The following is a 12337-nucleotide window of genomic DNA, read 5'->3' as shown; positions in this document are numbered from 1 at the left end:
CCTCTAACATATGTTTATTGAATCAAAATAACATCCCTTTAGTTTCCCATTCACGTATTCAGTTTCTGATTGATTTGGCGCGACTTAATCAAACTCATTCTCCAGTCCCTCTCATAGTCCATACGTCTCTGAGGATTTAAGCTATTTCTGTTTAAACAGGAAGCACTGCTATTGGCTAAATCCCAATCACCTTTGACCTCCCACTTCACTCAAAAGGAATCTCGTGGTAGGGTTATTACCAGACTCTGTGATGTTGTGTGAACCGCTACTTTCAGCTTAAAATAGCCGTGGAACTAGAATGCAGTCCCAGTCAGCGTGAAGTCCCAGTGATCCTCCAAAGGATAATTGGAAACAGAAGTGTAATGTAGCAGTACTATGTGATGATGAGGTCCCACATTCCTAAATCTGGCCACAATAGAGTGAATTATAAATTTGAATTGGATTTGTTTTGTTTTATTGGCCTTTTAAATCACACAGAGGGCTTTATTTCTATTTTCTTTTTCCCTTTCCCTTTTTTTCCCTCTCTCTTAAAAAACTTGAATGTGTGTAAAATTTTACGCTCTATTTTTTATTTTTTTTACTTTCATGTAGGCTTATATGAACCTTTTAATTTTTTCCCCTCTGTAAATAACTTTTTTCAATTTTGAATGGTGCTATACAAATAAAAAAATTAGTATTGTTATTAATTTGATTCCCCAATGAACTTACAATACCTATGCGTATTTTATTAATTATTTATGTGTCATGAATCGGATCAAATCTCAGACAAAATACAGACACCAGACAGACAGGGGGCTTAAATAAACAAGCATGTATTTTATTAAATTAAGCTCGTAGACATGTGGAATTGCTGTCAGTAGAAAGCAGGTATATGATGAATGTATCTGAAGGAAAGGAAGTTTACCAAAAGCAAACAAAACCCAAACCAGCCACTCTTCTCCCCAGCAGATGAGAGCGTGCTAGAGGGAAGGGAAAGTATTTTAGCACAGAGCCCCTTTTAAAAGCCATTAGCCAAGTTCCAACAGGCATGTTTCCGATAAGACCTGTCAGCCACACCTGTTTCCTACATAAAACTGAGGTTACATTCTAAAAGTCCTTCGCGTTTTCTTCATCCTACCCGCCTTTCCTTGGCCTTGATAAAAATGTCAACAAGGTCAATATGTCATGAAGACTCAGATAAAGAGAAGAGTGATGCAATGAGAATCCAAACTAGTCTCCTTAACAATGTAATTCAAGATGCCTGCAGTGTCAAAACTACAATGAAATGCAAAACGAGCATCTTAATTCACAACATGTTGTTAACTTCTTGTTATATGCAGGTCATGTAAAAGACAACGGTTTTACCTTCAAAGGTCGGAATTTTAAAGAAGAAGAAACAAAGAGGGCCAGATTTAGAGTTTGTTGCAGCACAAAGCCTTCTTTTAGCATTAAAAGGCTACTGGATTTAAGATAGATAGGCCAGGTGAAAGCCTGTTGTGGTTCTGTCCTTCTAGCAGTGTTTTTTAATTTGAAATGAGAGGCGGAGATGTTATCAGAATCAGTAGGTGATTGGAACGTTGGATGGATGGCTGAAAGTTGAGTCAAGCCCAATTATGTCTGTTTCCCAATAATACTGGTACTTTCATGAAACAAACTAGAAACTAACTGAACCGGGCTCCCTTTTTCTCAGCAGTGCGCACACAATGAGTGATGTTTCTTTATTTAACTGTCAAATGCGGCTTTTGTTTTGTACTATGTGAACATGTATGATTAATGTCTGAATGCAAAACAAAAAAGATCCAATCTGATGATAAATAATTACTGTTCTTTGTAATATTAATGATGATAATTTGCACTAACACAGCTCTCTGGATAAATCCTGTTCTCCAGTCTCATTCCTCATGACCCCTCTCACAGTGCCCAGTAATTTCTATTAGAAGAGATATCCTTCCTATCTGAAATATTGTTTGATGTCGTTCAGACTCTTCTCATTGATCTAACTTACCTTGTTGTGTATTATTTTGGTTAGTAGACCTATATCACCCCCTCCCTCTTGCACACTCACTGGGTGAACTGCTAATTTGTGCTGCTCTTAGTAGAATACTCAGTATTGCTGAAATGAACTGACGATGTGATCTAGTCTACCTCATTTCCTCCTCTTTGTTTAAGATATCCATGATAACTAAAGTAAAAGAAGTGAAATGAAATTACCCCCATCCATCACTCCCAGCTCAATCAAAGTAAAACCTAACCAATCATTATCCTAAAGGCAATAGACCTAAACAATAAAAAAAATAATTATAAAGAACCTTGAACTCACCTTGATGAATTAATAGAACTCATAATCTAGATTTACAGCACTAATATAAATATGTGTTTGTGGAAAAAATTCATCCATCAGCAAGTTTGATGATCAGAGTTCAGCTATGCATATAACAGCCTGTTGTTGAAAATGTAAACTATTGTGGTTCATGAATAATTGAAAGATTTATTTCAGTGATATATGGGACTACTTTGTCTCCTCTCATTTCATAAAAGATGCTCCCAGTGTGTAATGTGCTAAGGGATTTAATAAAGGAAGCAATGAAACGAGTCACTTCACAAACTTTTAATATTTTTGGACCATACCCAAAGAAGAGTTGCTCCAAACACGTTTCCTCTTTTTTTTTGATTATTAAAGTCTTAATTGTTCTCAGAAAAGGGAAAGAGAACCTTTTTGGCCTTTTAATGATGCAAACTAATAAACTGCATATTTTCTTTGAACATATCAACAAATGTGTCACATGATGTGAAATCTCAACATAAAATGTGCTGATAACAGAGAATCCATAGCAATAAAGTTTAATAAGAACTGTATAGATGTAAAATGTACATTTAAAAAATACCATTAAAGCAGGCAAAGAAAAAACTGCACCTTACTCTTTATCAGGGGACCTAAACATTATTATGTCCAGGATATTTGTGGCATATCATGGCATACAAATAACCTTTGTGATAATTTATCAAACACTGCACTCGATTTTAATGCGCATGAAACAATTATCTATTGTTCATCTCCATCAGTAGTACAAATGCTTGAATTTCTGCAGTCTTCCTATGATGTTATTAAGTCTTATTTAACTTTAGCTAGTGTTAAATGGATGCAAATCCAAGTATTTAGGTATCACTATAGAACAGAATGTGCAAATTAAAATTTACTTGGAAAGACCTGGGTCCCTGTTTCTTGGAATAATCTACAGAAGGAGCTGTAGTGATTACGACAGGGGAGACTTTAAGTTCATCTTATTGGAGCAAGAGAATAGGTCTCTTGGTCAGTGTGACTATATTTTTAAAGCTGCTCTTGTAATGATCTGCATTACATATGTGGTTTGTGTTCATTAGTCTGTGCTGAATACCTGGATTGGAACTTTTAATCGCGATGAAACTTTTACCTGTATAATAAATTAATAAATGATAATAAATCAAGGATAGTAAAAATAGCAAACATGCTTTCGCTGTCATCATTACTACCAATAGAGCAGCTTGTTGATTCTGATAATCTGCCAGATGTTGCTATAAGAAATGTGAAAAGCACTTTTTTTCTTCTGCAGCCTGGCTCCTGTTTGCAAGTCTGTTGATCACACTGCGAGACACTTTATTCACTATTAAAAATGAAAGAATATAAAATGGAATGTAATTAAATAGAAGAAAAAACATAACACTGGAAATGACACAGACTTATGATTGGTGGTATTTATTATATATTTTTCAGTGGCTGATTGACATACATATCCTTTAATATTTGCCAGGAGGTGCTGGGACACCCTCACATGCCTGATGAGGAGCAGAATTCTTGAAAATACCAGACTGTGAATCATGTAGTAGTGGCTGAGAGATTATTATCAAAACATCTCAAAACTACCAAAAGGCAATGTGGGAACCTCTCATTTACACTGTCTGGATAGTAGCCAACAGCATAAACATTTGTACCGATGGTTTCCGCTTTGAGACCTTTACACTGAGTTGTAGCTCCTCTTAGTGGTGAATGCTCATTATTAAATCTTTCTTCTTTTTCCCACCTTTTCTTTTCCAATCACTTATGTTTGGAAAAATAAATATTTTTCTGCCACTAAAAAAAAGAAATGATAAAGTAAAATGAGATAAAATAAACATTTATTGTCATCTGTAACTTATAAATTATTGGTTATTATCTCAAAATTTAAATGTACCAAGGTAAAAAATTTGAGAAAATAAGGTAGAAATACTATACAAACTACATTTTTTAAATACTTTTGTTTTTTTGATATAAACAACAAATTTTACAAAATTTAACCGACAGTTTACAGCTTACATATATAACTTATGTTTCCTTCTTTCTTTTTTATTTTAATAAGGGAGTAAAAATTCCTAGTTAGGTCCCACAATCACAAAGAAAGTTAAGGTCGTGATGTGGGAAGTGTTATAGCTCTAACGCTGCTGCTGGAACAAATATGAGACTTCATTATTACCAGTGTGAAAGCAGTAAGAGGGGGAAGAGAAGGCATCATTTCGACACTTTTTAATGTCCATGCACATTAATTTCATACACTACAAGAAGTTGTGTGGTACAAAGCTAAGAATCAGAGACTTGTTAGGTCTTTTTGAGCTATGCACTCTAAATTCACACGTGTAAAACATTTAAAAAGATGTCACACTGCTTCACTAGAAAAAAGCTAGAGCTCCTTTATAAACCTTGAGCAAACTAGTGATTGTTAAAATACCTCAGGAATATCAAGGATGTTGTCACATGTTTTATGAACTTCCAATATTTTCATGGTCTTACAGCATGACACAAAAGTTTATTTATTTATATGTATTTATTCATTAATATAAAATTCAGTGTACAGTCTGAAAAATACCAATATTTATTTTATTCTTCCTGTTTTCATAAATAAATATGAAACTCTCCTTTAGCATCATTTTCCTTCTTTCTTCGACCACTCGCTGTATGCACCAGCATAATTACGTGCACTGAAACAGAGAACAGAGACATAAAAGATGAAAACTGTCTTCATTACGTCAAGTAAATGCAGTAAAAAGCAGCACTTTTTCAATAATATGAAAAAAATGTCTTCATAAAAAAGAACTTGACTTTGTATAATTAAAGGACACTTGGAGTTTTTGTTGGGCCTTGTGTATGCATGTATGTATGTATATATGTGTATTTTGTTGTATAGGTAGTGACTTATTTACTTCACGTATCCTAGCTGATGAGCCTTGGTGGTAGCCATTGCCCCTCGCTTGCCAATCTGGCAGTGAAAAACCAGCTCTGGTGCATCTAGCAGTGGCTTTGTTACTCCGTACCTAACCTTGAATTCGTCTGGATTCATTTTAAGAGCGCCCTCTACTGTATTAACTGGAGGAATGAAAAAAGAGACAAAGATAGAAAACATGAACAACAAGTACATAACTGCCAGAACCTGATAAACCACATTCACCACAGCACACATGCAAAAGATCTTTGTGTGTGTGTGTATATATTATATATACACACACACATACATATACATATATATATATATATATATATATATATATATATATAGATATATATATGCGCAAAATGCTAAATAAAACAAACTTGACAGACGTGGAATATTAATGGATCCTGGAATATGTCCTTTTGCCACCTCCTCTTCACTGCGGACATCAATCAGAATGAGATTCGGGCTCTTTCCCACAAGAGCCTTCAATTCCTCATAGGAGATTTCCTTGGTACCTGAAAACATAGGAGGAAACACAAGAAACAGTATGATAACCTTTCATCAGATTAAATAAAACTACACCAATTACTCCTCAAATACAGGTTTCATGTCACAAATCATCCTGACACAAGAATGCATTATTGATGATCCTCGTCAAAGAAAACAAATTGCTGTTCATGTGAAGGGTCAGATGAAATATGACACCTGCTCTAACTGCCCAAAAAGGTCCATGCAAACACACTGACAAGGAAGGATGTACCAATGCTAACCGCACAGATATCAATGCTAACATGACATATGTAGAGCGTCATGTAGTGATCCAAACACTATCTTGGCTCTGTTGTTAGTGCTACAACAACCTGTACATCATAATTACATGTACATGCCCATGCTATTTTATTAGGTACACCTGCTCAGCTGTTTATCCTCTGAAATACTTAATCAGCCAATCACATGGCAGCGAATTTGGAAAATAGAAGATTGCAGAAACATTGCCTGCAGTTCTGCTGCTACATTCGAATGGTAATGTAACAGCAGGTTGAATTTTTCTTTTTCTTTAAAGTTGTAAGAATATGCAGACCTAGTTTTTGTTATGTAAATTCGTAATTAATTTTATTTTTGGAAAAGTTTTTGGAAAGTGATTGGTTTATTAGCTTATGGACCCTCCCATTAATCAAGGGATTAAGAGCACCCTGGAGGGGTGTGGTAAAGATGTTTTTTGTTAGTCAAATGTCAGGAGGGTTTAAAAAAAAAGGTTTTTTTGACCACTTTTGAAGTTGTTAAAGCAATTTAAGTTAACTTTAATTTAATTTTAAGTTTTAAGAATTTATTTGGTTGATTTTTGTTAATAATTTTCCACGAAATAAATGCCATTTAATTTTAAACAATGAAGTCAGAAGTGTGTTCTAAAACAAACCTCCCGTTGCCACCCACCTTTTCTTGGACTTTTTTGGTGTTTGGAACATAAAAGGCCGTGACATAAACAGAGTATTGAGTTCAGATATCAAAAGAAGAACACGCCAGACTAAGCTGCCACATATTGTAATTAGTTTCTCAATTTGGCTTCTAGTTCAAGCAGGAAAAAAAAAAACCTTTAAAGACTCCCTAAAAGCAGAACTTGACATCAAACTCCACTTTCATAGTACATTCCTTACAGGCAGATTTTCCATAAAGGCAGGCGTACTTGCTTTTATCAGATCGTGTGAAGAGTGTTAGACTGTAAGATATGACTAAAGGTACACTGGACTGATGCAACAGGTTATGGTATGCAGATAATTATCAGTTTGTTGTTTGTTGCTCGAGTAACCGAGTACAGTCCTCAAGGAGACTGGTGCCTCCATTTTAATCTCTTTACTGTTTGCTGAGTCATGCTACAATTTTTCCTTTCTGTAAATATTAGAAAGAGAAATACAGCCTATGGAAACAGTTCACCAAAGTGACCCCAAAATGTATGAAAACATATAAAAAATTTTTTTTATGAAAACACGGTAATACTTCTTAAGCTGCTGTAGTTTTGGGTTGTCACAATTAAAAATAATCGTCTTTTACTCATTACGTTTGACATGTTTCAGTTCATTCAACAAATTCAGACAGTAGCCTTCTATAGTTCACATACGTTAACCGTATCTGTAAGAGTGGGCTTAAAAAGACTCACCTGTGTTCGCCATACTGGTTGTTGGATAAAATTAGAAATATGAAAGTCATCGACAATCACAAACGGTATAACAATACTGGATCTTCTTCCTGATACATTTGTTTGGTGCTGTCTCATTGGCTCGCATACCGTTGAAGGGCGGGGCTTAGTCGGCGAGGCTTCATCGCTTAGCCAAACAAATCAATTTGTCACTCTTCAAAATAAAAGGAAGTAAAAGGTATTTAAATAAATGCATATGTTGAATATTTTTTCACAGAGTAAAGTATGTGGTTTAAATATTTTACGTTTAAGTGTTTTGTGCGAGTAAAATTACGAGTGTGATATGCATAAAGGATCATATGCAGTGAGCACAAACCTTTTAATGGTCGCAAAAAAGATCAAGTTGACACAAACATAGTTCCTATTTAAACCATTTTATTACAAAAACAATCAATCAGTCTCCTAAAAATAATATTTACTTTACATTCTGTTTCTGATATATTAAAAAATAAACAATCTACAGAGGTTAATTTGCCGGCAAATAAAATCATGGTGACTGCAAAAGAGCATTATAAACTATTTGTTCTCGTTACATTTTACATGTACATTGTTATAATCGCATTTACACTTTCTTTGAGGGAATTGAAATAACATTTAAATTCTACAGTCACTGATTACACCACTACAGCACTGCAGTGTTCAAACTGTACTTTAGTAAGTTCATCAGTAGAGTCTCTCTTTCCTTTTCGAAACTTCTGATATGTCCCACAGATCAGAGTCCCTATAACAACCAGTAAAGGGAGAGCGAATAAACCTCCTATAATCCAGGCCATCACTGTGAGGACAGGAGATTGACGACATTCATACCGCTTACATGAAAACTCTGAAGGATCTCTGCTTCCTGCGTTGTTCACTGCCACCACACACACTTTAGTTCCCACTTCCAAAGATCTGACCAAACCCCGCCGTGACGCATCCCCAAACTTTGGGACTTCACTGTCCCTTCCCTCGATGACTATTCTGTACTCAGATACCACTGAAGATGGAGCACAACACTGCACCTGTATTTCCCCTCTGTCACTCCCCGCACTGACTGGCACCAGCGCTTGGATACGTGGTGGATGAGGAGGCACATTAGCTCCACTCATCCCAGGGCAGAGGCACCCAATTTGCTCTGAAAGTGCAGCACAGGGAACCTGGTTCTCCGAGCAGGGGTCGTACTCGCAGAGCAGAGGTTCTAGGTCCATCTTTGGGAAGGACACCATCCTAGGAGAAGCTGTGGTTGTGTCATATTCCTCCTTATTAAAGTCATAATCATCCTGGCCTTCTGAGCCCATGTCAGTCATGTGTATGATCCGTGGACGAGTGATGGGTGGGGAAGCAGACGCAGCATTGGTGAAGAAATGGGAATGCATGGGAGGCAAGACAAGAAAGACAAGTGCCACCAGGTTCCTGCAAAGTGAGGTCATCTCTGTGAAAAGAAATGAAAAGAATAAATATGGTCACTGGTCACTTTACAACTATAAACATACTGATTGATATATTTAAAATATTCCTGTCTAATATCTTTCAGAACTTGTTACTGAATTTGGTTGTAATTTCTGATTAATGAAAAAAGCAAAGAGGCTCTGCAGCGGTACCAAGGATGACAGTGAGACTTTAACATTTGCTCTCTGTTTTGGCATTTCACTGTATCAAAAGAGAGAAAGACAAAAGTGTGGTGACACACAAAAGAAAGTTCTTTGGCTGGATTCGAGGCACTGGGATGTAGTTTGCCTAAGTTTACAGCTCATGAATGCTCTTGAGTATACTCATACATCTGCAATGTCCAGTCCTGCAAACACATTTGTACTTGGAAGAAAGCCAGGGGACTTCTGTGGGAACCCAAAACAGACAAAAAGCTGACTGATTTTCAGTCTGGTCAGTTTATAAAATTAATTATAAAACTCAGAGAATATTTGTAATGCAGTTAAAAGATAATATTTATGACTAAACCTCTAAAAGTAAAACATGGAGCTATAAAGTGAAAAAAAGAAAATACTGAAATGGGTCTACAGTACCTGCTCAATGCTGGTGGGCGTCTCAAGTCTGAAGTACTTTGTTTCCACTATGGCTGCTCTCACTTGTGCTCTCAACTGTTCTCAGTCAAAGCTTTTTCTCTGACTCTCTCCTCCTCATCTACACCCCTCATCATTCTCTGCCTTCATGGCCTCCCCCCACCCCCTCTTTTTACTCTTTTTTTCCCTTCGTGCACTACAATTTTCTTTTTATTTAGCAAGCTTTCTAACTGGCCATCCGTGACCTTGCAGTTTGCACAGATTTTTTTAAGCTCAGATGTGTATTTATTAAAGACCCCTTCCACCTCTTGTAGCCCCCATTGTGAGATGCTGGAGAGAAATGAATGAGGCCTCATTTTGTTCTTATCCTTTAATGTGCTAAAGCGGGCAAAGTACCTTTTATGTTTCACAACATTTTTAATCTTTAAGGACAAAAAAATCTTAATTACTTTGCGAAGACCTTGACTTTATTAAAAAAACTTTCAGCTGAGATATGCGTGGGGAAATGATACGCTTTCTGTAACTTTTGAAAAGAACTGAAGATCTTTTATCAGAAACAAGTGCTCAGAATTGGATGTGCCCAGTCAGGGGAATTGCAGGATAAAATTCCTTCACTGTTACTTTCCAAAATACTATGTGTCAATACATTGCAGAACAGCAACACAACCTCTACTTCCACAGAGGTAGGTTATCATATTAATAGTGTTACATACTTATTGCATATGAAACTGGATACTGTGTTTCTTCTGAAAAAGAAAGCGTCACATTTGTTATTTGACGCTTTCTTTTTCAAAGTCAAATAACAAGTGCTTGCCTACTTGGTATAACTCTCAAATGCACACCTTAAAGCTGATAAACTGTAAGCTGGAGAGAAAATAATGTCTCACTAATTTAGAAGGTCTTCATTTAGTATGGTAAAAAGAGTTTGTTGCTCTATAAAAAGCCCTCCATGAAGCTGGGACCATCTTACTGTTCATCACTGATTAAGAAAACAAGAACAACCCAAGGTTTCTCCTCAGTACTGGTTCCAGGCTGACCTACTTAAGTTTAAAGCCTTTCTTTAACCATAACATTTTATTTTTGACAGACTTTACACTTTGTTCTATTTGTGTGTACAGTTTTATACTCTATATTTCTACTCTCAGTATATTTTTCATTGTGAACCTTTACATCCTGTTCTGCAAAGCACGTTTTTTCAATGCTGAAAAGTGCTATACAATAGAAACAGTGCTTGTAACAAATGTTTCTAGTTCTCAGTTCTTTGTTTAGTATTGTTCCCTTTCGCCTGTTTCTTCTTTGTGTGTCCTCCCCATGGTCCCTTGTGTGTAGTCAGTCATGTCTCTTTACCAATGTCCAGTTTGTGTGTCTTTGTCCATGTCTCTGTCTCAGAGTTAAGGCGTCCTGTTTTATTCTGCTAGTCTCTCGTCTCATGTGCACCATGTTCAGTTTTCCTTGCCTCATTAGTTTGATATGAGTTATATTGTGTCATGTTTCTTCCCAGGTGTGTTCAAACTGCCTCTCATCCCCACAGCTGGCCTCTCTTGTGTATTTAAAACCTCAGAATAGAGGGTTGTGCCTGTGTTCTTTGTTGTGTCCTCCATCACAGTTGTGCCCTCTGTGCTCTGCATTTCTTTACGGACTCATAGGCTAGTTAGTTCCTTACCTGAGTTTATGTATCCCATTGAAAGGCTTGTGTCCAAGCTGAAACTTGCTTTCAGTTTTTTTTTCTAGGAAATAAATCTTATTTCTCTAACCAAGTAATGAAACATTCAACCCTGTAACATTCTTACTTTTATTGGATTATGCTTATCTTTATGAATGCACCAGGCCAGTATCTAATGAGATTAGATACAAAAAATTTGGAAACAAATGCACTGTCCCTGTTTCCTGGAATAATGATCTGTCTGTGTTCACTTGTCTGTCTGCTGAATATCGGTTGGAGTTTTTTCTTCACTTGCATTTTTTGTAACTGATGCTGCTCTCTTGGCCAGGTCTTTTTTGAAAAAGATATTTTAACTGCTATCAGACTTTGTCCTAGATAAAGAAAGGATAATAAAAACAGCCAACATGCTTTCACTCACCATTAAGGCTGTAGGAGTATGTTGTTGATTCTGATAATCTGCTAGATTTTGTTATTTTTCAAGGATTGATGAGGACATCTACAAAGCAGTTTTGCATAGCCTTTATATTGTGCTGCTGGGTTCCCGGTTGCATGTCTGGTGACCTCACAGCTTCAGACACAACTGAACCTGAGTAACCTAAGAGCTAATTTACTACAATTTTAAAAAATAATGAAGGAAATGACATAAAAACCTATTATTTCTAGTATTAATTATTCATTTTCAGTATTTAATTGACATACAGGTCCTATACAGTTGGCCAGGGGGTGCTGTGACACCCTCAGCACGAGTACTTCCCAGAGTCTTTGATGACATTGAGCAGAATGTTTTAGAATACCAGGCTACGAATAGAAATTTGGCACACTGGCAGTATAAATAGTGTGTAGATCACAATGTATATCAACACCACAGAATAGTGACTTAGAGGCTTATCAAAATATCTCAAAATTACCAAACATCAGTGAAGGATTTTCTAGTTTTCTCTTTCTGGAGTGCAGCCAGTAGCATAAACATTTTATCTTTGCTGTTCAGTTGCATTATAAATAAACTTAATGACAAACCTACCAAGACTGTTTTCACTTGCCATCACAGTACGAAAAGCGCAGATGTTACTGATCAGGTTAATGCTGAACATTAAGATCAGTCCCAAGTCCTCAAAGCTGAAGCAGAAATTAAACCATCAATCGTGATATTTTTTACACTTGAGGTTTCTGCTGTGATATCAGACAACAAAACCTGTCTGTACATATGTTAAAATATCATGCAGTTTGTCTTCACAGCCACTGGAATTTATGCATCTGTTCATGTAAAAGTCTGACTGAGATT

The 12337-nt window shown here is 36.3% G+C and overlaps 2 protein-coding genes across 2 annotated transcripts; both read right to left on the bottom strand.

Annotated features, from left to right (window-relative positions):
• Window positions 1-4880: 4880 nt before the first annotated feature.
• LOC146638954 (thiosulfate:glutathione sulfurtransferase-like) lies at window positions 4881-7414 on the bottom strand. The gene is made up of 4 exons (XM_085371854.1): window positions 7357-7414; window positions 5588-5716; window positions 5191-5353; window positions 4881-4968 (listed from the first exon to the last, which is right to left on the bottom strand). Exons 1-4 carry the CDS (start codon window positions 7367-7369, stop codon window positions 4914-4916), a joined length of 360 nt encoding a protein of 119 aa, XP_085227980.1. The 5' UTR covers window positions 7370-7414; the 3' UTR covers window positions 4881-4913.
• Window positions 7415-8009: 595 nt separating this feature from the next.
• Window positions 8010-8804, bottom strand: LOC146638953 (LRRN4 C-terminal-like protein). The gene has a single exon (XM_085371844.1). The coding sequence runs from the start codon at window positions 8802-8804 to the stop codon at window positions 8010-8012; it is 795 nt and encodes a 264-aa protein (XP_085227970.1).
• Between the last annotated feature and the right edge of the window lie 3533 nt (window positions 8805-12337).

This window comes from Diplotaxodon limnothrissa, linkage group LG2 (genome assembly GCF_057381915.1).
Source record: "Diplotaxodon limnothrissa isolate DT_005_m linkage group LG2, D_limnothrissa_male_GT1.1, whole genome shotgun sequence".
NCBI classification, from domain to species: domain Eukaryota; kingdom Metazoa; phylum Chordata; class Actinopteri; order Cichliformes; family Cichlidae; genus Diplotaxodon; species Diplotaxodon limnothrissa.
The sequence above is the reverse complement of the archived record's forward strand: the minus strand, read 5'-3'. Positions and strand labels throughout refer to the sequence as shown.